At 35.5% G+C, this 26,963-nt stretch overlaps 1 protein-coding gene across 2 annotated transcripts in view; it reads left to right on the plus strand.

Annotated features, from left to right (window-relative positions):
- The window catches only part of EYS (eyes shut homolog), a 771,550-nt gene that overhangs the window by 488,717 nt on the left and 255,870 nt on the right, over positions 1-26,963 (plus strand). For both annotated transcript variants that reach the window (XM_015859149.2, XM_032443873.1), the window contains 2 exons: positions 21,584-21,774; positions 23,528-23,619. In XM_015859149.2, coding sequence (XP_015714635.2) covers positions 21,584-21,774; positions 23,528-23,619 — 283 coding nt within the window. The remainder of the gene's footprint in view (positions 1-21,583; positions 21,775-23,527; positions 23,620-26,963) is intronic.

Consider the following 26,963-nt stretch of genomic DNA (forward strand, 5'->3'; position numbering starts at 1 on the left):
TCCCTCTGAACAATTCCTTACTTTTTCTGTACATCTAGTTTATTTGGCCAATTTCTGAGCATTTAAGTTCAGTTATTTGCATTTGTTAACAATTTTCTTACTTTCTCAGTTCATGTGAAGAGAACAGTAATATTTTGCTTACAAAAAATGGATGCCAGTGTAAACCTCTATGTTTGTATGAAATTTTCGACAGTGACTACAGCGTTTCTAAGCTAGGGAGGTCAAGTCTTGCTGATACTTTGTGTATTTTAGATACATTTTAGCTTAAAACAGTAGCAATAAGGAAAAGTTTTGTGAAAAGCTTTGTTGCTGTAAAGAGCATGAAGCACTATGACATTAGGTATATCGTGTTGTTCAGCTTATTAGCAACTTTATAAAGTATTCTGAAGACTCTGGGTGAAAAACTATCACAGGAATGAAATATAATAATGCTGGCCAACAATTTAGCCAAACTTCTTTTGATGAAACATGAGTTATTTTGATATAAGGCTTATTGCCATTAAAAAATAATAGGTGAGGTTTCATATCCAGATTTTTCTTCCCATCTTTCTTTCAATTTTTCTTGTCTTGTTTTCTATTTATTCCATGAACTGCAATATTTTATTTAGCTTAATGTGATGTTTGCAAATGACATCGTGTTGGCTGTTGTATATTTTTTTTTATATGTTTTATTTTTCACTAAGGCCTCCAGTACTGTTTTCATTAACACCCGGAACAGTCTATGAAGTGACAGAATTATTAGCTAATGCTTGTCTCCTTTTTAAGCTCTAGTATTATCTTGGACTTAATACATGTATAAAAAACTTCTGAACAATGACTCATGCTATTAAATGCCTCACAAATTGCCATAAAGAGTACGCCTGCTCATCTCTTTTTGAAGCAGAAAGTGTTCATTGCTATAATAGATTTTCTGTGATCTACAGTGACAGGTTTATAGGTGTTAGGCATCAGAAGGCTTTTTCTAGTATTGCATTACAGGTATTATCACTTTAGGACTACTAAAAACATCTGAATCTCTCATGTGAAGCAGTATCACAGCTTAGTGATATTAAGTGAAATGAGGAACTAACGGTAGAGTGAATTACAGAGAGATAATAAAATATAAATGCATTATTTGGAATAGGTACGTACAAACTAATCGTGAACCTCCCTTTGCAGTCTTGTTATCAGTTGTGTCCTCGTAAATAGTCTAAAGGAATTTCTTCAAAGACACAAATAGAAAATATTTTATTCTGATCTTTGGAAGTCAGGGTATTGAGTAGAATGGAAGGATCTTAGTTTGCAGCTATATTTGTGACCAGAATGTTACCTAGATTAACTATGCAGGAAAAATACTGCATGTACAGTTCTCTTTCTTATGTGGTAAAATAACATGTAGGGCATCTGAGTATGTGTTAGAATAACAAGAAACACTTAGGATCTGTGCTTTGTTTTTTATAGCTTGCTCTAGTCTCATGCTTTTCTCCACAGTCCGTTATATCAAATGGAGTTACCTTAGATTTACTCATCCACTGCAGTCAAATGGAAGAAAAAGATAATAAAACATTTTCTTGTTTATTCTGAAGTGCTTGTGTCTGGTTTTAATCCCTCTGAAGCATATTTAGTCTTGTAAGTTACTTAGTTTTCTTCTAGAGCCTAAGAGAAAAGAAAAAAAAGTTATTTCAACTCTTGTCCTTTCTCATTAGGTAGCCTGCCCACAGGATAGGAACATTAACCTGCTGAAGACATTCTTTTTAAAAAAATTCTGTATGGCTGTAGGTTGTAAATGAATTATTCTCTATTTCATGACTGTGCCTTATTCTCCCTCCTTTTTAATGACCTTTCTTGACACTAGCAGTAATCTGAAGCCTTGCTCTGGTTTAGCTTAAAGGTGAAAATAAAAGGTGAGGCTGTGAGAGGACAGATACATTTATATAAACAGAAGGCTTCTATAACCAAAGGAAATAAATAAATGCACAGAGTACCACGGTGCCTTTATAATTCATATTGGTTCTGAATAATTAGCTCTTTTCTGTGCTAAACCAGGAGGCACAACTCTTTATAACAGGCACTGGCTCTGAGCTGGCTGCACTTCATTACAGGCTGGAACCTTGACCAGCAAAACATTTGTACCACCACTCCTCTTTTTCTCTGCTGGATGCTTCAGCTTCCATTGCACTGCTGATCAGAACTCATTCCACAGAGTTAAATTCACTTTAGAGGGAATCCCTGCATATGCTCGGTGAAATCCATATCCATAATGTGAGCACTGTTGCATCATGCGTGACAAAGCAGGTATCTGGGGTTAATTCATAATGAAATGATTGACTGCTACTGCAGGGCAGACAGTATTTTACCAGTGTGTTAACTGTTTCATTTGGAATATGGGAGGCAGTGGAGCATCTGTGTGACAGGCAGTTATTCCAAGTTAATACATTATGGGTAATGGATCTGCAGGTTTTTTAATTACTCCAAAACTCTGAAGTGGTTCACTTTACAAGAAAGTCTATATCTGTGCTAAAGGCTCAGGTCTCCCTGACACAGCTGTTGAAGTGCATGCTGCTGGTTTTAAAGAAAAGCTGAGCAGCCCAGGCTGGCATGATCTGCAAGTCCCATTAAAGGCTGCAGCAAGCAGCCCTGGGGGCTCCTCCATACTGAGTTCTGACCTCTGCTTAAACATCCTGCCTACAGATGCCTGAAGCGTGTGCTAGCTGTTTCCTTCAGACATGAAGAAGCTGTTAGGCTGCTACTTAATGATGCTGTTCAGAAAAACCTCCCCAGCATCAGGCTCAAAGTCAGTCACCTGACAGGTGCTCCCCACAGCCAAACAGGAAGCTGAACAGAGTCTGCAGGTTGGTCTGATGAATCCATACTGCATCTAAGAAATAAATAGCCTATAAATGCCATCAGTAATCTAAAGAGAGAAGCTCACTCTCTTAGTCACGCATAGATGCAAAGGAAGAACTCATGTTGTGGGCAAAGTAACAGGCAGTGAGAATCAACTTCCTCTCACTGCTACACTCACATATCTAGATGTTGCTGTAGGTATTTCTTATTATCCAAAACGTCTGATGCAGGTTGCTAAGCAACTGCTGCAACGCTGTTAGGTCTACTAGAGATGAACTACCACTGCATTTTTTTTTCTTGCCCTAGAGTTAATTGTGAGAAAATTCACCATCCTATGAGTAGTCATTCTTTAGAGTTCTACTCAGCACTGTAGATGGTCTGTACTGAAGAAGCTGTATGAATTGTTACCAAAATGTTTTGGAAGTAATCTTTGCTGAATAAAGACCTAAGAGCAATGGAAAAAAACATTCAGTAAAAGGCAACAGGCTTGTATGACTAAGTTTAGTTTTATTACATTCTTACACATAACATGTTTATGACACTATCTTTCTGTCAGGAACTAAGCAATAGATAAGGATAGAGAAATTACACACAAATCTCATTTTCCTGTGTACCCTTCCCTACAATAAGGATGTGAACTATTTAGAGTCAAGACTGCATGATTATTGAAGGTTACTGTTACAGTATAGAAGGATATCTGCTAACTTACACAAACTAATGAGAGGCTGATTGAACAGGTTGAGTTTTATTTAGATTAGGTTTCTCCATGGAACCATATCTGAAGTGAAATCATAAGTAGGTCTGCTGCAGTCTCCTGCCTGCTTTTGTGAGAGTTTTGGCCCAGCTAAGAGAGATTTTTGTTGGGATATATAATATGCTATCCCTGGAGTTTTCGTTATGGAATTAACCTTTTTATTTTATTTTATTTATTTTTATTTTTTTTGCTTTCTAGTCTATAGAATTTTAATCTTTTTAATCTATAGAATAGTAATTATAGAATATAAACAAGTACCCCTTTCATTAGAGACCAGAATATCTTTTAAAGTAGTTGTGAACTCTAATAGCTGTATAGTAGAAATTCTGTATAGCCTAGTTTAAGGTTCCAATTTGAAATCAGCTCTTATAATAGTATTCCTAGTAGTTAAAAATACCAAGTCATTCTGAATCTTTCTTGACATTAATATGTGTTAAAAGTTCATGATTAATAAGCAAATGTGGAAACAGAAGGCTTAGACACACACCAAACATCACGGCAGCCAAATACAGTGCTAACTAAAGATAAATCTGCTGCTGTTATTTTTCTGTGTGACAGGAAATAAAAAGCTATAGTGTGTAATTATCTGCGCTTTACTATCAATTTGTAAGTTTATGTATGCAGTAGACTGCCATTTCTAGACATGCTCAATTTGCTCGTGATGACTGAAAAGCAAGCATTTCATCTCTGTGAGCATTGAAAAATGGGTTGTATTCACTTCCTAAAATTTTTAAGAACTTGCTTCACAATTGATAGGGAGCTAAAAACTATTGCCTCTTAGAGATTATTTTTCATATAATATGAAATATCTTCTGATGTTTTTTTCTGGTTCAGTTTGTTTGGAATCACTGAACACGAATATGAATGAAGTTTTAATTAGTGTTGTTACATTGTGTCAGCATATCACCAGATGAGAACTGATCAGTTAAACCCCTTTCCAGAAAAGCAGAAAACTTTCCCTAACTAAAGTGTAATTAACTAGTATAGTGGTTAAGGATGACTTCTAAACAAAGAGAAAAAAGAAGGGTAGAGAATCTGTGCAGTAATGTCATTAGAATAGTATGGAGTGAATATTAGAGAAAACTGAGGGATTGATTCTTTAATTCAGTGTCCACAAAAGAAGTAGCACAAGTTATTTTGTCTGGAAAACAATTGTGTTTAATTTTTAAGTTCACTGAATTAAGAGTCATCTCACATTCTGTGAATGTAAAGCTTCATCCTCCAAGAGATTACGGGATCTAGGGGAGCTGTGAGAGAAGATGAAAGTAAAGATTTTATCAGATTAATTGAACTTCTCTTAACTTTGCACAAGGGTGAGAAAATACTTCACAGAACCATGAAGGTAAACAGTTGTTATTAATGCACATCATAATAACATTGGCCAACTAACAATTCCAGTGGCAACATTGCCTCATCTCACTCTTCATAACTTTTTGTTGCTGAGAAATGGGTTGCGTGACTTAATTTGCAATAGATGCTATTTGTCGTACACTTAAGCATTGTAGTTTGTCCTTAGCAAGATTTCAGGCACATAAGGTAGGCTTAATCGTGCCTCATCTTGAAGGTTTATTAAAACATCTGTATGGGTTTATGTAGCCAATGTAAATATGATTTTTCCATTGTTATTTGGTGGCCTCTTTTCATTACATTTATTAGGGGACCCCAGCTCTATGTTTACCCAAAAGTGCAGGGACTCAGGTGGGCCTTGTCCTGAGCCAAGGTTTAAACCCAGAGTCAGGGCCCAGTAGCTGCTGCCACCCTTTTGTAGCTCCAGCTCGGGGCATGGCTGCACTGTCACCAGTCACTTCCTGACATCAGCCCTTGGTGTGCATGGGGTTTTGGGGCCTGCTAGGATACAGAAGGAAATCAAAGTGGACTGTGGTGGGGGAAAAAAAAAAAAAAAAAAAGAAAAAGAAATCCAAACTAAACTTAAGAACAAGGAGAACAAAATGTAATGCTTTTTCTGATGAAAACCTGAGGATGCTGACAGCTGCAACCTCCTGCACCTGTCCCCATCCCTTCTGGGAAAGACAGAAGAGTCAACCTTGCGACCTATCAGAAGAGTGTAAGGCTAAGTCTAATTGCTAAGAAAAAGGATAGATACTAGGAAGGCTTCAGTGTGTAGCAATTTTTCCTCCCCTAATTAACTACACATTTCTGTTTCTTAGAACAATAATTTCTGAGTTTCAAATTTTATTTTCTCTTTTGCCTGTAGGAAGATTTTGGATGAGACTGTAGACTTCCTTTATATAGAGAAATTGATGTTTTTGGGGTGTGACTTGTCTCAAGGAATGCATCTAAAATTATTCAGATAAATCATGCTGTAGATGTTTCCCTCTCTATAGTTACTATAAAGCAAATACACATCATCCTGTGTCTCCATGTTCTCCAAGAAGTGCACTCATCTCAGGCTAGAGAATCTATTCTTTCCTCCTCATTTATATTTTTCATGGATTTTGTCACTTTTGGGGATGAAAGGCCCTCTAGGCTAACTTTCTATCTAGTATATGGAACATTTACCGATACACAGAAGATACAGTTATTAAGTCCTAGACAAAGAAAAAAATTGAACCTGGGTCTCCTGTGGCTGAACAGTGTAATAATTGCATTGTAGCATAAAAGATGAACAGTGGCACTGCTATCACCTCTCTGGCAGCACTGTAAAGGAAAATAATGATTCCTGTTTAGTTCTTTGTAAGTACAATTGTATGTGTCAACACACAGCAGACAGTTCTGGCCTTCAGTATCTAAAAGGACGGCCCTGTGTGCAGTCCTTCATCAAATGCCTGCAGCTGAGGAGGGGTCAGAATCCCAGCTGCTACCTTCCACAGTTTCTATTATCTGGTGTTAGATAGCTCCCTATTTTCTGTGCATATTTGGGAATATTGTTCAAAAATACTTAAATTCCCAAGTACTGCGTAGATCTTGATCTGATTTTAGGCCAGCAGAAAGTCATAGTATAGGGATTTGGTTGTGATCTCTCCAGTAGAGATGGTCCTCAGTCAGTAATTCACTAAATTATGGGGTTTTTTGTTTTTTGTTTTTTTTGTTGTTGTTGTTGTTTTGGTGTTTTTGTTGTTTTTGTTTTGTTTGTTTGTTTGTGTTTTTCTTTTAAAGAAAGAAAAGAAAATGAAAAAAGAAAAATGCCAAACACTATTTTGCAGACTGAATTTTTAGATAGATATCTTTTATATGGCTTTCGATTATTTCTCACACAATATATTTAATTGTACCTTATTCACGCTAAATAAGAGGCTTAACTCATTAGGGCCATGTTAACTTCTTTCTTCATGATTTTCTGAACATATTGGAAGTGATATGTAATGCCATACTTGCATAATTTTCCCAGTCTTCACTTCCAAATATAAGTCTTCTTTATTCTTATAGTTGTTTTCTCAGCCCCCATTTAAAAAACAAACAACAAAAAAAGTAAATAAAATTTCTATTCCTTTAACAACATATACTTTCTTAATGTGAAAGATTATCTAAATTCTGTTCTTCATATCTGTGGTATGGTTGAAGTAATGGAGTCAAAATCCTGTTACAATATGTAATTCTCTGAGGTTACAGCCCTGCGTGCTAAGCAACAGCCAGAAGCGCTGGACTTTTTTCCTGCTGGTTTCTGTCTCAGCAGGTTTTCCGTTTACTTCTGCAGAAAAGCATTATTCAGAAATGAATGTGATCAATAGTATTCTTAAGGAAGATGAGAGCTGTGGGTTTAACCAATTCAGGCAGAAGGGTTTTGTGATATACATGTCACTTCCTTGGCAGTAATGTGCGTATGTGTGAATTGTTGTCACGTATTAAATATGCTTACTGTCTATGTAGGAAAAGAAACTGCTGCTCCTTCCTTCAGGAAAAGGTTTTGCACTATGGTCTTATGGACAGAGTCTGATTTAAGGGTTCAATAAGGGCGAAGGATTTAAGTCATAGGAGCTTAAAGCTGCACACAAAGTTCAGCATGCTGACCAGTTTGAATGCTGTTCTAACTCATCCTCTGTATAGTACAAAGCTGATTCTCTCTCATCAGACATTTTCAACACCCATTCTAAATATCAGAGCTGTCAGTTGATAAAACTTGTACTGATGGAGGGGAGAGAAAGCTTCACAATGAGGCTGAGGAAGGTCACATAAGTCATAGGGATTTCTTATTCTTGAGACTGTAGTTATAAGTACTAACCATTGAAAATGCCAGGATTTTAATTTCAGATAAATCCTTAAATTTGAACATTTCAAAGATAGAAGAAGATGAATTTGTGATATTCTGGACCTTATAGGTGCCAAATCATTTGAATATATTCAATTGAGTATAGTAATTTGGAGGTGGGCTGTAAAAGATACTGTCTATATCTTTTATATGTCCTGAAAAATACGGTGGTCTTTCGTTCTTCTGTTTTGTGATTATTCTCCCAAGATTTCTTTTTCCTATTAAGTAGATAGAAATTTAAGTAGATAGATAGGGAAAGTTTCATGTAGATGTTACTTGTTGACCTGGCATGTAATGTAACTCAGCTTACCTATGTGTAATTTTCTCATCTTGTGGAAGGATAGTAGTTTGCTACATGTGCAAGAAAAGTGAAGACCATGAATGATATTAACAGTGGTGATAATTAGCCATTTCAATATTTCTACAAGGCTAGAAAGACCACTGTAAGTAATACAAGCCTAGTATAGTACCATACTATAGATTACACTCTGAAATGTCATGTGCTGAGCTAATGCAAGTTCTCAGAAGAAAGCTTCTCTATTCCAGGCTCTTTCTGGTTTTCATTCATGACTGTTCCCCTAAAAGCATGCACAGCATGAGCTCCTGCTGTAATGAAAAGCACTGCAACTTTGTTGTTACTTTTGATGTCACAACAATTGAAAACAATAAACCTTAAGCCCTACAGTATTTCTCTTCAATCACACGATTTTCAGAAGAAGGGTTTTGGTGAAAATTTTCTCAATTAAGGTGCAGCCATTTTTTGGTTTTGTATCTTATTTGCAAATATCTCTTTCAAATTACTCGCTTTTCTATGCCTTAGAAAGCATTTTTAATGAGCCACATTTGGATCTTGGAGAGAGTTTGAAACAGAGTTGTGTAAAGGAAATGTCATCATATCCAAGATTATAATTAAATGCTGTTTTTTTTCAACTTTATTTTGGCAAAAGTTTTTTGTTTTTCCCCTCATCCTTATGTATACCTGCTGACAATTCCTATCTCACTCTCTGAAGAGATAAAATATAATACAATCTTGCTCTCAAACGATGGCCTACTTCTGCAGATGTTTTTCTATTTGTTTTGGCCAAAACAAGATCTGGTGTTTCTCAAAAATCCTGTGTGGTACTTAAGCATGTCAGGATTCATCTGTTTACTTTTTTTTTTTTTTTTTTTAATGCTGTTGTATATAAGACAGGTAAACACTCAGATGAAAGTGCTTGACATGTTGCCAGTTTGGGCAGAAAATTGCACAGCTATGAAAAAAGATTTATGGATGGGCCTGGCTGTGAACTGTGACTATTTTCACTTCCTATGTAAACTCTAAATTTGTACCTCAGTTTTCTCTTAAGTTGTTCAAATATTTCCATCTTCACATTTACATCTCATTAAGTATGCAGTTTTCTGATGCAGGTAAGTTGGCATTTACGTTCACCTTCTTCACAAACATTATTTCTTTTTATTAGAAAATAAACATATGGCCTTTGTAAATATGCACTAGATATAGTAAATGTACTGATTTTATCTTATTTATCTACTTAATATCTTATAAACAGTAATATAATCAATCATAGATGGAAAGTGATATAAAGACTTCTAAGGAGTAAATATAAGGTTGAAATGGGGGACCCTCTGTAATCAGCTTATCCTGATACTCTATATTTTTCTTAAATGTGGCCAGACATATTAGGAAATATGTGACTTGACATTATAGGCATCTGGTCCATTCAAACTCACAACACTAAGGGGCTCTTACTAAAGCAGGCTTGCAAATGTAGTGCTACATTTGTAGCTACTTGAATGCAGATTGGTAAAATAAAATAAATAAATGAAAAAAACAAAAACAAACAAACAAACAAACAAACAAAACAACAAGAACTGTTGGCTTAGACAACACACCTTTAATAATGACAAACAATTTTGAGTTCTTGTGTTTAAGTACTGACACAAAGTGGTTGTCTAGGATCTGCAGAAGAACTGGCAGTGTTTTCTTGCTTTTCTTTGAAAGAAGTTGTCTTGGGGCATGGCTGAAGTTCCCACTGGGCACTTCTCTCCCTTGTTTAAACAACAAGACAATGTGATATACGTCTTTGTTCCAGGTTTTTTGTTTGTTTGTTTTTTGGTTTGGCTTGGCTTGTTTTTTTTATAAATAAATTAGGTAACCCATCCAAAGGACAAGTGATCTCTTTAATTGATACTAACATTCTGAGCCCATGCTTTCCTTAAGAATGACTTGACTTAAATGTTTGTTTTCCTTTTTTATTTTCTGTAAAATAACCTTATATACCCACAAGGAACCTGCTGATAAACAAGTAGAGGATTTGAGTAGATATACTTTGTAAATGAAAACTAATTATGGTTTCCTCATAATTGTGGAAGAGTCAGTGCCATTCCATGAATGTGAGAAGAGCTACTGCAAACACGAGCAGAAAGCTGGCAAGGACCTCTACATGCTAAATTAATTCTCCTGCTGTTGCAGGTTGCCAGATGGTATTACCACTTTGCATAAGCTTCCACCTGAGTTCTGATCACAGATAATCCTGTCTTGTCTTTTTCACAATTTCAGAAATGCCATCCATAATCTTCTTTAGTGTGAAGCTCTTAACACTTACCTTCCTCTCAGCTTGCATTAGTGACTTTGCTGTTTCTGCCTCCCACTCCTGGTTTCTCCTCTCTTCTCTCTCCTTTACTAGCTAGGATTCTTTTCTGTCTTTTTCTCACTTTTGCTCAGTTATCTGAATTACAATATCTTCTGAGTTTCTAATGTGGCAAATGTAAATGTATGTGCTTGTAATATCTCTAGTAGCATCTTTTTTGCTTCACTGATGTCTTTGGATCTATTCTAAATGTAACCAATGTTTCCAGCTTTTTTTATTGTCCACGGGTCTTCTTTTCTATTGGAAAATGTTCCCATATAAATGCATTTCTCTGTAACATGATCAAACACTATGTTTCACATAGTTTCTTCAGAAGCAAAATCTCTTGATCTTGTCATTTTAATTGCCTGTGCCGTCTTGATAGCGAACACCTTCACCTATTTTACTTCACTTTTTTTCTTCAGAAAAAAGGGTGTATGGGTGACTTTTCTTTGGTTTACAGCTCTGACTGCTTGCTAGCCAGTATTTTTTAAGCCACTTATCTCATTCAGGCAAGTCCCTGCAGTTAGGTTTACAGTAGATTTATGTTTATATTATGATTAAAACTGGGAAGCTTTCCCCTGAATATTTGTTTAGAAACCCTCTATCCCAACCACCATATATATATATATATATATATATATATGTATGTATTCCAACATGCACTTAAACGAAGAACACTACAGTCAAGCATAATGAAAACATACATTGACTCTGAAGCAAAATAAGTTTGCTTCATTACTGAAGACAAATTTGATACGTGTAGTTATTCTGGAAGACATCCGGTATCTGTACACTTTAATCTTCATGATTCATGCAAAGTCTTTGCTACACAACGTTTCTGGGAGGGCTTTTTTGACACTATGAGTTCTTCTACACAGGGGAAATTATTCACAGTGCTTAATCTCTAACTCCAACTGTGAACTTAAATTCTTCAGCAAAGAAATTACATGAAATGAATATCTTGAAATAAGTTACTCAAACAGCACTATAATTTTACATCTCTGCTACCCTTAAGCTGCCAGTTCCCATATTAAAAAGCTATCAAATAAGAATTTTGTACTTATATGTTACAAGTGACTAGTTTGCATACAAAACAAGAGGAAAGATCTCGCACCCCTTTGGCTATCTATTTTAAGAATCACATATTTTATGTTTTGAGTTTTGGTTTTCTTTAATAGATTATATGTCACAAATGATATCTACCAAATTTACTGATCCCGTTTTTAATCCTAGTTCATTTAGGTGACCTTCAAAACATTCACTGAGTGGTATGGCATTGGTTTGTAGTGTTATTAACAATTTCTTCCCTAATTAAATACTTAAATATTCATGGCAGCATTTGTTTTGTTAGTACTTGTTACATTAGCAGGATCTAGACTACTGTAACTTAGAAAATGAAATAGAGAATGTGATGTTGTTTTCATCCATCTTATACCTCCATTATTGTACATCACTGAGTAAATTAATACTGTGAATGATTAAGGACTTTAAAATTCACCAAATGATTTTCATCAGTGTTCTACTTGCATGCAGGTCTTCTTTAGAACTCATAAGTGGGGATAAAATGCATTGCATACTAGGCTGCCTGCAGGCTACTGCTACTTAACGTAGGTTAATGAGGGAAGGAGGAATAAGGCTCCCCAAATTTTTAGTTAAGTGCTTTAATATTTCTTTTGAAAGACAGCCTCTCCTTAACACTGCAGTGTAGTTTGGGGAAAATAAAAGCAGGCCATATAACAGACCAAATTAAACAATTGTATATATAAGATATAGAGCTAGTCACATCTCCAGCAGGTGGGGCAAATTATTTTAGAGCACCCTGTTATTAGGATCAATAGCTTCAGCCTTGCTTGTGAAAAACAGCTTGGTAGGGAACTCCTGCGGATACTGTCCATGTCTAAACTCCTTCACAGTTGTATTTTTTTACTTCCTTAGAAATAATAATAATAATAATTATTAGTAAAAATCCATCTCTTTCCCCAGTGGATTTGATCAGATATAATGGTTTTATTCTGGATTTCGCAATGTTTTTTTGTTCGGTTGGTTTTGTAGCTGGGAAATCATGTTGCTTAAGCAACTGATTGGCTACTGTGAGAGAGGGAGTTATTGCTTACCTCATTATTCTTTCATTGTAGAATGAAAATATTGTGCTTTTGGTGCGCAGTTCTTAGGACACTATGCCAGATTTTGATTATTGTTCTATTCTGATCTATATTATTATTTATGCTGAATAATGAGAGATTTACCTTCTGGATTAATACACAATACTATAAGGTACATTTTCAAAGCCATTTTATGTATGCTACTTGCTGTGACCAGCAAGGAATTTTATTTTGAAATTTATAAAATAGTAGCTAAAATGTTAAAACTAGTTCAGTTCCATTTGTTCAAATTCTAATTGTTAAAGACTGAAAAATGCAAGTAGGTTTATGAGTAGGAAAAACAAAGAAGCCTGGATAGCGTGGGGATTGCTCTACTGCTCTCCCAGTGGCGACTGTGGTGCCTTCTGGCTGTGGGCTGTCAGCACACGAGCAGCAGCACAGGGCTTGGTGGTGGCTGTGCACCAGCTGCCAGCACTTTGTAGAAGGGGGAAGCAGGAGGGAAATATTTTACCTCTGCTTGTGAAGTTCTTCTGAAAGCAAGCCCTGTTATCCTCAAGGTAGGAGCTGCTGCTGATTCCTACTATAATACTTGATCCTCTCTCTGTCCCTCATGGTACATCTAAAAGGAAAGCAACAAGACAGGCTTTAGTTGAAATAAAAGCGTATGCAGCTGAGTTATTCCTGATTTTACACCTTCAGTGAGAAAATCTCTCATACACACCTGTGGACTGCAGTAAAACTTAATAACTCTATCTATTATTTGTATGTAGTAGAGCTAGACAATGTGTTGGAAAATCTCCTATGATAAAACACTGGCAGACAGCAGTCACAGAGATATCAGTTCCTCTCACTGAGCTAATAATTAATAGATCTGGAAATGCAGTGTATTTTGCATCAAAATCCACATTTGGACATTATACAAAATCCCATTTTAGGAACTATTTATGATTGAATAATAATACTAAAGTTAAATTCCCCCACTAATTAAATTCCAGGTGCCTCATATAATTTAAATGGGCTGCTATTAGAAGAACTTGCTCCTCCCTTCACTCAACTCAGGGAGTGGTGAGGATTCAGCACATTCTCAGTTCTTGGTTGGTGATATATGCATGTATCAATATATATAAAGAAATGTCTTTTAAATGTACAGCAATCAGCTAATTTACTCACTGTTTTATGCTTAAAATTATAAAACATAAGACAATATTTGACATTGTACTCCAGTACATATAAAGTATTTATAATTTATGTTTTTTTCTGTGTTAGAACTATTCTTTTCTAGAAAAGTAACTATTTATTTTTAGACAGAGAAACACTTCTTCAATAAATAAGTAGTGATCAAATTACACAACTAAAGCAGAAATGCTTGAAACTTCCAGGATTTTCATGCATATCTCCACCTGTAGACATTTTAAGTGTTTTATTATTAGAACCCAGTAGAGTCAAAGACTGTTGTTATTATGCCCTCATTCTTCTAAACCTTGAATTTAGATAAGCAATTTATTTAATTTTTTCATTATATTATACACTTGCATTTTCAGATTGAATTATTGAAGGAATTCATTTATCAATAATGGTAGCAGAAGCATTTAATATGACACTCTTAGCGTTAAATGTAAAGACAAGAAAACCATGGGGATTTCCAAGTTGCCAGTTGATTTGTCTTGTATAGCAATCTTTGGTAGTTTTGGATTTAGATATGACATTTCTGTCAGTCTAATTTCAACATCAGTGGAATATAGAAAAAGATGCTTTGGCAAAAGACCCTAGCAAAAATTTTCAGAACCTTGGAAATGATATTATACTGGGCCTTGATAGATGTTTGAGTGCAAAAGGGGAAGAGGATTTATGACATCTGAAACTAAGTAGGTAAACTGGCAATTTAAGCATTGCTCACAGGCAAGTAAGAGCAGGAGAAAAGCAGTCACCTTGCATGAGTGTAGAGTTCTTAAAGTACTGTCAGTACAAGGGAAAGATTGAGGGAAGACCAGAAATTTTAAATTACCTTTGTATTCAGTGAACCTACTGGGATCCTTCCAACTGGGGTTACTGTAATTATTTTGTTTGTTGATGTTTTAATTGCTAATAAATATTGAGTTTTAAGGTTTTGAAAGAAGCATATGTATTATTTGTATAAATTGAAAATAACTATTTCCAGAAATATGGTGCAGTTATAATTGTTCCAGCATTGCAGTTAATATCCATAATTTACCTGTCCTAAGTGATTCTGGAAAAATTGCAGTCCAAAGTGCTGAGACTGGGCATCAATAAAAGGCTTTCAGTTTGCCTTTCAGAATGCAGGTATCCATGAAAACTGAAATAGAAGTCAACAGAAATTGAGAGCTTAATGTTAGGCATTAAAATCAAGTAATTTTTGTGAAAGTCATCTTAAAAGTATTCCAAATTCACAAATTCCCTGAATTCATCAATAAAGGCACAAGAGCAAAAGCTCTCCAAATTATTATGGTTGTGAGGAGAAAAATAAGTACATCTGATTTCCATTTATTTTGAAGTAGACTCATCTAAGTAACACTTTTGAAAGTGTTAGTGTATTTGAGGGATGTATTATGTAGGAAATTTCTTTTTCTAACTGTATTTTATAACTCTTGAACAGAATGGGAGTGAGGACTGGAAATAAAAGCAAAGATGGCCAATTATTCCTTTATGAAGTTAGCAGGAAGGGTAAATGCAGGTCTCACTAGAAACAACCAGTAAAGACATCAGTTTTCATGTGAATCACAGTCTGGCTGGAAGCCTGAAGAAGTTATTCAAAAAATGGATCAGTGTGTCTGACTGATGCATGCCTATGAAAAGAGAAATTATACAGTAATTGCAGGAAAAGGGAATAAGTTTTATGGCTTTTAGGGTCTGAATTTCCATATATTGAAGGCAGCTGACTTACGTATGTGTTTGTGCACATTTAGGCTTCAATGATAGACACTCTAAGTGACAGGAGCTCTAAAACAGCCATGTTTCCCTTTCAGAAAAATTTTGCAGTCTACTCATATCTGTAGTTCTGTGTAAGCATGACAAAAGAACAGTAAGGAGGGTTTATTCATAACTGTTGTTTTTCTTTGCTTGAAAGCTGCTTATAGGCTGCACTGGCAACAGTTCTGGATGTTAACCACATTTTATTGTTCTCTAGCACGCCACATTAGAGAACATTTCAACTTTGAGAGAAAAACATAACTATAATTCTCTGCTAGTCATGCAGCACAGGCTTCTCTGACAAGGTAAAACACAGGCTTGCTGTAACTGAGAGTACGTTATGTGGAACCAAAGGTGAGGCATATCACAGTGAAGTAGTGTTGCATCTAGAAATATAAATGCTGGTTGAAAATCACTGCTCTGCTCTGTCTTTAGGATATTTCACCTGAAAAGACTAAAGACAACATATGGAAGAATATGAGATTTATTTGAAAATGAACTGAAACTTTTAAAATACTGTTTTGCAAATATAAAATAAGGGAAGAGAAGGGAAGGTGGGTGAGTGATAAGAAAGATAAGAAAAGAGCAAGAATTATGTTAAGTGGGGATAGTCACCACCAAGGATTGAGTAGTGTCCTGTTGTGCACTGCTCCAATGGTCCAAGGCTGATGCAGGAGTAAGGGTGCAGGGGTAGGTGGTGGCAGAATGTCTGGCCTTAGGCAGAAAGCAGCTAAGCAGTACACAAATGACAGCAGGTCTGGGAGGGGCAGTCAAGATTCAAATTGCAGGCCCAGGCAAATCAGGCAGCAGGCAAATGTCACAAGCCCAGGTCCTCAGCTTGTCATTGTAGGGGAGGTGATCAGCCCTCTGGTCATCTTTGTGGCCCTCCTCTGGACCCTGTCTAGCAGCTCCACATCTTTCCTGTATGCAGGGCCCTGAACCTGCCAGAATTGTCTCTTACCCCATGTTTTTACATTCTGTTAGAATTCACAGAAGTAGTGAAGCATAAATTCTTTACTGCTCTGACAGTAAGCATATTTCTGCTGTGTTACCTGTTTCAGTTTAAAACAGTTGTTTTTTATCCTCCTGCCATTCGTGTTTATGAAGACATAGTGATTGAAATACCATAAAATCACGTCATTAAAGCTGCATACCAACTGCAGTATGGAGAAGGCAGTATTTAGAAAGAATGAATTCTCAATATCAAATGCAGTCTAGGCAAAAACAGAACTGTAGATTGAATGAAGCAAGTGCAAATATCTGTTTAAAGTTTTAAATTATTTAGAAGTATTAAGTGAAAAGCTTGCATACACTGTAGTTTTGATAAAATATTCAATTATAATTAAGAATAGTCAGAGTTGTTTGCAAATCTTCTCCAGGGTGTAAAATCATAGAATGACTAATCATAAAATCATAGAATGCTTTTAATTCTAAGGTACATTTAAAGATCATCTAGTTCCAGCCCCCCTTCCACAGACATAGGCACCATGTTTTATAATAGTGTATAATATGAATATTATTTTACTGAAGACATACATTTCAATTAGAAAAGGAAGTCCCACTAAGCAGCCTTACTACTAAGAGAACTTTGTTACAAATATCTCTCCCTTCCTTTTTTTAATGTTCAAAATAAGTTAATACTAATGAAACTTACTCTTTGTTTGTGTTTTCCATGGTCCTCAGAAAGTGAAGGAATAAACCTAGGCACAGTGTCATTGCAGAGTGTTATGGCTGAGTTTTCCTTGTGCTGTTCTAGTTAGAGGACTGAAGATGCCTTTATAAATTGAAAATGAAAAAATTACTTACAAGGTCACTGCAAAATGATTACCATCACTAATCTCTCTAGGAATATATTCACTAAAATTTATTGAGCTTAAACATTCTGCAGGTGTTTTTATAAGTAGAAGAATGATGTGGTTGACTAATTATAGAGAATGAAATGGATGGGAGTGCTAACTAAAGATAGTAATGCCTTAACTGACTTAGTATCTGCAATCCTTTCTACTGCACTTTTCTTAATGTGAAGTGTCAGCAGGTGAGATGTTTGTCTATCCTATACCAATATGTTTTATTGAATTAAATTCACTTTACAGTGTGTTGTCAATCTTTTGGTTATCAGTAGTTTCATGATCTGCAAACCAGTTCATAGTATCCCACAAATAAATTTATTTTGCCACAGTATACAGGATATTGATTCTCACTAGACCCAAAAAATTCTACCCCATGTACAATGGCAGTTTCTTACTGGTGCTGTACAGATATACCTGCAGTGCTTTGGAAGGAAAAATGACTTCAGGGGACTTATCCTTCTCATTATAGCAAGCAACGAGGTCCAGACATGATTTGGCCTTGGTAAGCCCATGCTGAGTTTTCCCAGTTGTCTTCTTGTCTTTTGTCAGTTAGGAAATTGCATCTAAGAGTGATTGCTCTGAAGCCTTGCCAGAGATGGTGGTAAGGCCAACTTTGTTTTTCTAGACACCAGGGAACTCTGCTGACTGCCATAACCTCTCAGAAATAGAAGAGAGACATCTTGCAATGACATCAGCCACATCATTCCACACCTATGGTTAGCTGTCATCTCATTCCACAGACTTGCATGTTCCCAAATGGTTTGACTCTGCAGGCTGTGCTAGGAGGGATCAGGAAGGTGGGAGTATGAGGTTTACCACCAGTAAATAATAAAGCAAACAGAGTATCTCAACTTATTTATATTGGTTTTCTCTAGGTCACACTGACCAGTGGGTTCACACAGTATTTATTTTGCTACCAGCATAGCAAACAGAAACCTTTCTTGTTGTCCTTCACGTATTTTGTTAGTTTCAACTTCCAGACTCTCCATATTTCTGCTCTCATATTCCTTCCAAGCAGCCTGCCTCTTCTTCTGTGTCCTCACATTTCCTTTCCTGAGCACTGAGAATGTTGTCCTTTAAGATTAGTCAGTTCTCCCACACCCTTTTTCCATCAAGAGCATTTTCTAATGGGGTTCTGCCAAGCAGATCACCAGTGGGGTTAAATCTGTTTCTCCAAGTCCAGAGTTGCTGTTTATCTTGCTTCATTTAGGGTCTTGAACTCCACAGTCTCCTACTCACTGCAGCTAAGGCTGCCCTTGTCCTCTACGTTATACAACAGTCTTCCATTGGTGGTGTGTTGCACAGCATCTCACACAGCATCTCTCCTAGCTGATTAACTAGTCACCTGCATCAAGAGATTGTCTCAAAATCTCCTGGATTTCATCCTGACAGTTACCTTTCCAGCAGATACTGAGTTGGTTAAAATAACTTATGAATGTCAGGAACTGCGAGTCAGCTCTCTAAAGGCTTATTCTGTGGAAAGCTAACAGGCTATCCCAGAGGTGTCGCTCTTTGCATTCTGTTTGCACAAGCATTGGCTTTGGGGCAGCTGTTGGAATTTGGCTTTGGGGTGAAGTGATTCTATATCTAGTCCAGTGAAGCAAACCTTGCCAGTGTTTTCACTTTTCAAAAAAAAAAATTGTCGTTTCTCATTCCCTGGCTTTCAATGAACATAACTTTCTTCTGGCAGTGGTTATATGCTGTTCTAAGAGATTTTTTTCATTCTTTATTGTGTGCCCCGGTGGCGCAGTTGGTAGGAATGCCGTGTTGCAACACCAGGGCCCAGGTGTTCGAATCCCCTGTGGCGCAAGTGGTAGAAGTGCTGCTCTGCAGCACAGAGGCTCGAATCCTGGGGGTTGGACTCGATGATCTCTAAGGTCCCTTCCAACCCGCACAAGACTATTACTATTTATCAAAATCAGATATTTACAAATAGAGTGTTGTTCATATTTTTCATGAAAGTCCTTCCAACAGGTGGTAATGCCTTCTCTTTGCTTGTTGTAAGGTATTCCTAATTCAGAGAACAGTGAATGATGTAGAAGATGAGTCCATAATAAAGGGAAAAAGCAATAATTTGACAAGGAGTTTAATGTGAAACATTACAAAACAGCAGTAGAAAGAAGAAAAACATTTATTGAAATCCTCTGTATAACTGAAACCTTGCAAACAGCAGAGAATACATTAGGAAGAGAAATATCCAGAGACAGCAGCTCCATAATCACAAGGATAGGCTAATGAGCGTATTAAAATTTTTGATCATCTTTTACTACCCTTTTAAAAAAGAAAAACAGATTTACACTTGTCTAGCTTGGCTTTTAAATTTGAAGCCTTTGGTTCTGAAGCTTAGGCAGCCAAAGCTCAGTGGAACTGAGGAAATCCAGTAGATACTGGCAAGAATTAATGAAGGTTGCCAGTCGACTGGGCTGCAGAACTGTCTGTGTAGATGCTTACTGCATGGTTAGGTCTCAAACCTTTTAACATTCTGAAATTAATATGAATTCAAGTGGAGAACTGTATGTACGCAAGGGAACAAGCTACAGCTGAAAGGATTTTGTAGGCCAAAGGGCTTTCCTGTTTCTTAGGAAAGCAAGTGTTAGGCATTCAGAGTGAAAGATAAAATACGGTTTCAATTTCTTTCTTTTCTCTTTTATTTATTTATTTTTTTTTCTTTGAAAGTGTTGGGTGATGAGCCCTCCTCTTCTTTAGGGCAAATAGCAATCTAAGAAGACAGCTCTGGAGGTCAAATGGATATGCTGCGTTTATAAGTGTGGTAGAAGGATTATAAGCAAAGCTTCTGTTTTATGAAAAGAAATTACACATTGTTAAAAATAATGTAAGAGTCCTTATAGGTAAAACCCCAGGGGTAGATTTAGTTAATAGCTATTATGTGAAGATATGGAGCCATTTGTGATTCAAGTAGCATGTTTGATTGGTTTCACAAAAACTGAAGTCTGAAAAACACATTTCATGCTTTCTCTCATTAACTCTTTCCATTTTTATGGACACAAAGCACTGTTTCAACAATTTAACTACTGAGCTGTTTCTTTTAAAAAGCTTCCTTTGCTGCAGCATAAATGTATTTCCAATGAGAAGGCAAACTGTCACTAAGCCCGTTGAATAATGGAATATGTTACTTTGCAAGGCAGCATCGTTCAGGATATTAGGAAGATAAATAATCATGAACATCAGGGAGAATGAAGTATAATTTTTTTCTGCAGTACTCTGTAGTCTTGCTATAATTATCACAAAAAGCTAAAGGTAGAAACCACTATCTTTGGTTTATTTGATCTTTCTTGAAACTTAGAGATGATCCAGTTCTCTGCTCAATTACTACCTATAATGTAAATTTAGGAACCATGAGTAAAAGCCTTTGATCTCCCCTGCGTTTTTTCTGTGCACAGCATACAGACTTTAATTTCCTTTTAGATGATCAGATGCCTTATATCAGCACAGCATCAGAGAAAATACAACACTTCTACCTACTTGCACAAATTTTCTTGATTGCATGCTGAACAATGCACAAAAAAATAACTGAAGAGAAGCTAAAGGAATGGAGTATGCAAAAGGACAAGCTCTGTGCAATATCCAGCTAGTCTCCTAAGTGGAGTCAAGCAAGTTAGATAGGAGTGTCTCAGGAATGTGTAGGTAGCTGTGTGATGCTGTAGGTGGAGCAAATTCATGCACATGGGCAGCTTAGGGCAAATTGAATGAGGGAATGATTTAGAAATTGAAAGGGCAAACAAAACAGGGGTAGGTGTTGGAGGTAATCATCTAATTCTCTTTTTATACAGAGGTAGTACTGTCTGGAAAATGGACGAAATTGTCTGATCAATTTTGAGTTTCCCGAACATTACAGATAAAGGCTGACGTTTCACAACAGAAATGTTAAGACTATATACATATAAAATTATAAGTGCACATTTTTAAATTACTGATTATCAGCTGGTATTGTTTGAAGTTTTGGGTTTCTTTTACAATGTTGTATATATAGTGTACGTGTATCAGTGGTTTATTGCTATTTATTTTTCACCACTTCTTGGAATTTTTTAAGAGTTTTGTCGAGCATTTGACTACAGCAACTCTGAACACAAATTTGTAAATGGGTTTCTGAAAAGACGTGAAAAGATAAAATTCAATATAAAATAAAATTAAGATTCCTGTGTATCAATTTGATAGACATAAAAGAGTATCCTTTATCTTTGCTACCATTAGCAAAATAAGAATGCAGTGTTTATAGAGGAAAAATGTACCCTTTTACTTGTCTCTCAAAATTCCATTTACAGATTTTAGTTATGCTCGCTATGATGGTGATTCTTACCTGGAATTTCAAGGCTTGCATTTAAACATGCAAAACTTCATCCACTTGGAATTTAAGACCTATAAACCTGATGGACTACTCCTATATATTGAAGAGAGCTCAGAAACAATAGGACAGTTTTTAATTCAGCTTTTTATCAGACATGGCATCTTACAGGTAAGGCATCAAAATGCTCTGCTAAAGGGGAAGGAATTAAAATTTGGGATCTGTAATAATTTCAATATATATATTTTCTGGGTTTTTTTTTTTTTTTTTTGGTTTTTTTTTTTTTACTGTAGAAAATCGTGTGCTGTTGAGGTTCTTGAGATTCTGTAGTATTTTAAGGAAAATGTTTGTCAAACTTGATAAAATGATGTCTCATAAGAGGTGGTTCTTGATTAGAACTGAATATTAATTAAAAGAGGAAAGTCACTTAAAAATGTAACATTTACATATGAACAAAAAGAACATAATTAGATTTTCCTAGATATTCCTTCTTATATTCCTTCATACTAAAGCTATTTAATCTTCTCATGTGTTCATTAAAATTGTTGTGAAGAAAAAGGCTGAGGAACTGAATGAATTTTGTCATTTAAAAAATTTGCTGTGTAAGGGAAAAGAGTAAATCTTTCCCCCAAACTATGTGGGTTTAAAAAGTTTGACTTTTACTCAATTTTACATGTTAATTGATAGTTCCGAGGGATCCAAAAAAACTATTTGCTCGATTTGTGTGGAAAAACTAGATCAAAATACATTTGTGCAGGCACAGTAAGGAATGAAGAGTATGTTATGGTATATCTTTACCTTTGGCAAGTCATTCTTTCTTTTCTTATGAAGATACAATTTTGTATTCGTGAAGAGATGTAAAAGGATTTAAGATACTAAAAGAATGATTTATTTTCTCGTAACAGATCTTCTTTTTTACTGTTAAAAATGTCCAAAAGCTGTTATATTGTTCTGCACAGATAGAGAAATGAGTGTTCTGCAAGAATAGTGAAAGGAGTATTTGCATTCTATTGATTTTCATGTTTTAAAGAACATATATAATGTTTTATTTACTATAAAAAGTAAATAAAAGAGAAAATAATTTAAAAAAAAAAAAAACCCTTTTACCTCATTTTATTATGTTATTTACTGTGTTTTATAATATAGTGACTATCTTAATCTGGAATAAACAAGGTTAGTTTGGACAGAATATTATCCAAGCTTTAGAAAATGTAGATGGATTTAAGTCCATCTTACTTGTTCATAGTAAAGTAATGATGCAGAAAAATATTTTCCTAACATATCGTAAGCACCATAAAATATGAAAGTGCTTTAATTGACAAAAATCTATTCAGAGTTCCCAGTGTGCCATGTTAAAACTAATTGAATTCACTTAATCATTCACAAAACTGTTCAATTAAAAATAGATTTAAAGCCCAATGAACAAATGGTTCTAAGCTCACAATCAAGCTACAATTACAAGTAGACAAACCATGAAATCAAGTGCTTGTTCACATTAGTATAGGAAATTAAATGGTGTTCCTAAATGCTCAAGCTTGCATGCTACATTACATATTTGGAAGTATAAGGAGGCCATAAAATGGTAAGTAAAATTTACCCATGGTCAATGTTAATTTCAACTGTGTTGCAGATGGTCAACTTCTTTGCAAATCAGGTCCATAATAATAATAATACAATCTGATAGTACAGTACACAAAGGTGAAAGCATTTTCATTCAGGCTAGCAACCATTTTTGTGTGCTTATATATTTCTGGTATAATAGACTTCCTGATCCAGATCTGTAATAAAGTATCATTTTTTCTTGATTTGCATGATGTCCCTCAGGTTTTCATGAAACCATTTATTATTTTTAAATTAATTTCTAAGCTTCCTGCTGTTTAATTGTTACAAATAATGTAATAAAAGCATGTTTCCCACTCTGTAGTACCAGTTTGTATGTGGTAAACCAACACAAGTAAAAATCATCTCAACTACTGCTAGAGTGGATGATGAACAGTGGCATCAAGTGCAGATTAGGTAAGTGTTATATTTCACTGTTGTCTGTGTTTATAATTGCCTTAAAGATTGCACCTATTTTATGGTTTTTATTTTCCCCAACTTCCCTGAGAGAGAAAGAACTTGAATATTCAAACTAAACTGCATATCAATGGCTGGGGGTAAAAACATCCCCATTTCTATTTCCAGTGTGTCTAAGAAGGTGTTTCATTTGCAGAGAAGGATGAATGTTAAGGATTGATCAGGTAAGATGAGGCCAACTGAATTTTGCTGTTGAAAGGGTAAAAATGCATAACATTAATAGGATTCATGAGATGTAGTGAGCAGTAGTTCCGTCAGCTGAGACAGTCTGGCCTCTCTAATGAACTAGAAATAGATTTTGAAATTTTCTTATGATTTAAAATCTTTATTATACAAATGTCAGAAGGATTTGGTTAGAAGCTGCATCATCTTGATTTCATAAAGTGTATCTTCATGTGTACATGAGTTAGGTAAAAGTATATTCTGTACTGAAAAGTACCCATTGCTTTGTATCCTTTCTGTTATCAAAAATAATTTGTAGATGATTAGATATGATATAATCATTCTTGAAATGTTCACTATTTTGATTTATGAAATTAACATTTAGTTTAATCAACTGTGGCATAATAAGGCAGAATAAAAATTAAAACAACTGTGGTGAAACACTGCAGTAGCTTATTCAATATCTGTCTAGAGCTCTGCAAACAGGATTTAGTAATGACAAAACTGACTTTCAATGAGATAAGCAAGTTTGGAATAACAGGATCTGGGAAGGTGGCAAAGCCAGGATGGGAATGCAGGAGCTACCGAATGCTATACCACACTGTATATGCACAGGTTAGGATATTCTTTGATTCACAGATGTTAAGAATTATGAACAATTATGATTATGAACAAACATCAGAAGTAATTTATTTTAAAAAATTAAAAAATAAATAATAATAATAATAAAAAAAAGCATAATGCTGGTCCTGTACTATTTTGTTGAAGTAAACTTTTCATGCTTATTATTAAGTATTGCAAACTGTTTGGAGCACCTGTGATGTGTAGCTGTGATAGAAAGATTTTTTACAAATTTACTAAATGTAACCCATTTTAGTTAGTGAAGATAAGCCATCTGCAAACTGATACTCTGCCTCTATAGTGTCAAAATTAACAAAACAAATAGAATTAGAAGAAGCAGTATTACGTAATACAAGTTGAAGTGTGGTGAAAATTAGTGATGATATCTTCCTTCTCTGCTTACAGGAAAGTATTTTACTGCCTCCTTTATCCCACAGAGATCATTACTTTTGTTCACACCAGCAATGTTACACCTTTTAATGTTTGCAAATATATGTGCACATTACTGTCAGGCGCTGCTCTCTATCCAGTACACATAGTTCACCAGAACATTCATGCTGGAAGTAAAATAGCAGCATTGCTGAAATAAATTTTTCATAATGATGGAGTATTGTGGCTGCTCAGCTGTAACAATTGGGGAAAAAAAAAAAAAAGAAAAAAAAAAAGGATGCAATAAGAGGACTGGATTTTCATCACAGATCTTGGAAAGATTGATAATTTCAGATAGGATATCGCCCTAAATTAGTTTGTGGTGTTGGCTGCAGAATGGAGCATGTGCCTCAGAGCAGTGCCCAAGAGCCTTGTAAGATATCATGGATATTTACTATGTCTTATTTTTAATGAAAATCATTGTGCCTATTTTGTACATGTTTGATTTTCTGGGTTTTGTTACAAGTGAATTGAAAACGCAGTAGTGAAACCCTGGACATGGACAATATCCCATAAGGATTAGACTTTTGTGGGCCTCGTAAATGGGAAAAATAAATAAATAAATAAATAAATAAATAAATAAATAAATAAATAAATTAAAAAGACTCAAGCATTGGAAAGTTTACAAGTTTGTTCTCTTTGTGAATATGAATTTACCTTAGTAGCAATACAGGATGTTCTAACACAATCTTCTTATTTCAGACATCATAAAACTGCCTTTATGAACTCCTTAGTATTTACCTTTTTTTAATATTTGTCATCAATATAAACTGATAAAGTATCACGAATTGCAGAAGCAGGAGATGCTGCAGCTCAATATGAGAAATTTGTCCTTTTCTTGGTCTATGATGCTCCAGTGGAATAGTCATTTCCATACTGATAATAATAGCATGATAGCATTTACTTTTTATCTCAAATCACAGTTGGCAATCACTTTAACAAAGCTAGCAGATTATAAATTGATTATACATGTTACCAATAAAATTTCTTTCTTTAAAATGGGTCTGTCAAATTTCTATTTCTTCTTTTAATTGACTCTGGCCATTAAGATTAGAAAAATGGTCTAGGTGCTGCAGCAGCCTTGACATCATATGAAAAGGGTTCATTTTTCTCATGAAGTTTGTAATTTGAAATTTTCACTAATTATCTGTAGGGCTTTGGGGGATTGATTGTCTTGGTTTTGAGATGAAGATGTTTTCTGATTCTTCTAATCATGCTGTAATGCAACATATGCTCACTGGAGCTTGTGCTTTACTTGTTTGTTGATGGCTTTTGTGAAGGCCTGAAATAACCCATATGGTGCAAAATATGCCGTATTTGTTACCCTTCAGAATATGCAACAAAGCCCAGATTTTCCCTTAGGGCTTCTGAGATGGTGAAATACGCAGATAATAAATGAAATTCATAGAAGAAAACTACAGAAGGTGCTAGAGATCTCTTTGATAGTGTGTTGACCTTTGAATGCCTCTCTGGATATTTTTAGTTCTGGAGTAAATTTCTACTTCCTTTTATCTCAAAGGTGCCAATCTTTGACCTTGATTCTAATATAACAGCATATAGGTGAGAAGATCATCCGACTGCCGTTTCATGTACTAATGTAAATGTAGTTTACTTAGTGGAAACATGCTTAATTGGCCTTCTCTTCAACTGACTGACAAGTGTAAGCTATAATTTATTAACAACGGTGGCTGTTAATACTAGAAGTGTGCTAATGCTGTAAAACATACATTCCTATATTCAGTGTTCAATTTTGAGCCCCTCCCTACAAGAGAGATGCTGAGGCCCTGGAGCATGTCCAATGCAACAAAGCTGGTGAGGTCTGGAGCTCAGGCCTTATTAGGTGCAGCTGAGGGAACTGGGACTGCTTAGTCTGGAGAAGACGCTCCTGAAGGGAGGTTTTAGTGAGTTGAGGGTCAGCCTCTTCTCCCATGTATCCAGTTATAGGACTAGAGGGAATGGCCTCAAGTTGTGCCAGGGGAGATTCAGGCAATACTTCTCGAAAAGAGTGGTCAGACACTGGAACAGGTTGCCCAAGGAGGTGGTGGAGTCACTGACCCTGGAGGTGTTCAAGA

Source organism: Coturnix japonica, chromosome 3 (genome assembly GCF_001577835.2).
Source record: "Coturnix japonica isolate 7356 chromosome 3, Coturnix japonica 2.1, whole genome shotgun sequence".
Lineage (NCBI taxonomy): Eukaryota > Metazoa > Chordata > Aves > Galliformes > Phasianidae > Coturnix > Coturnix japonica.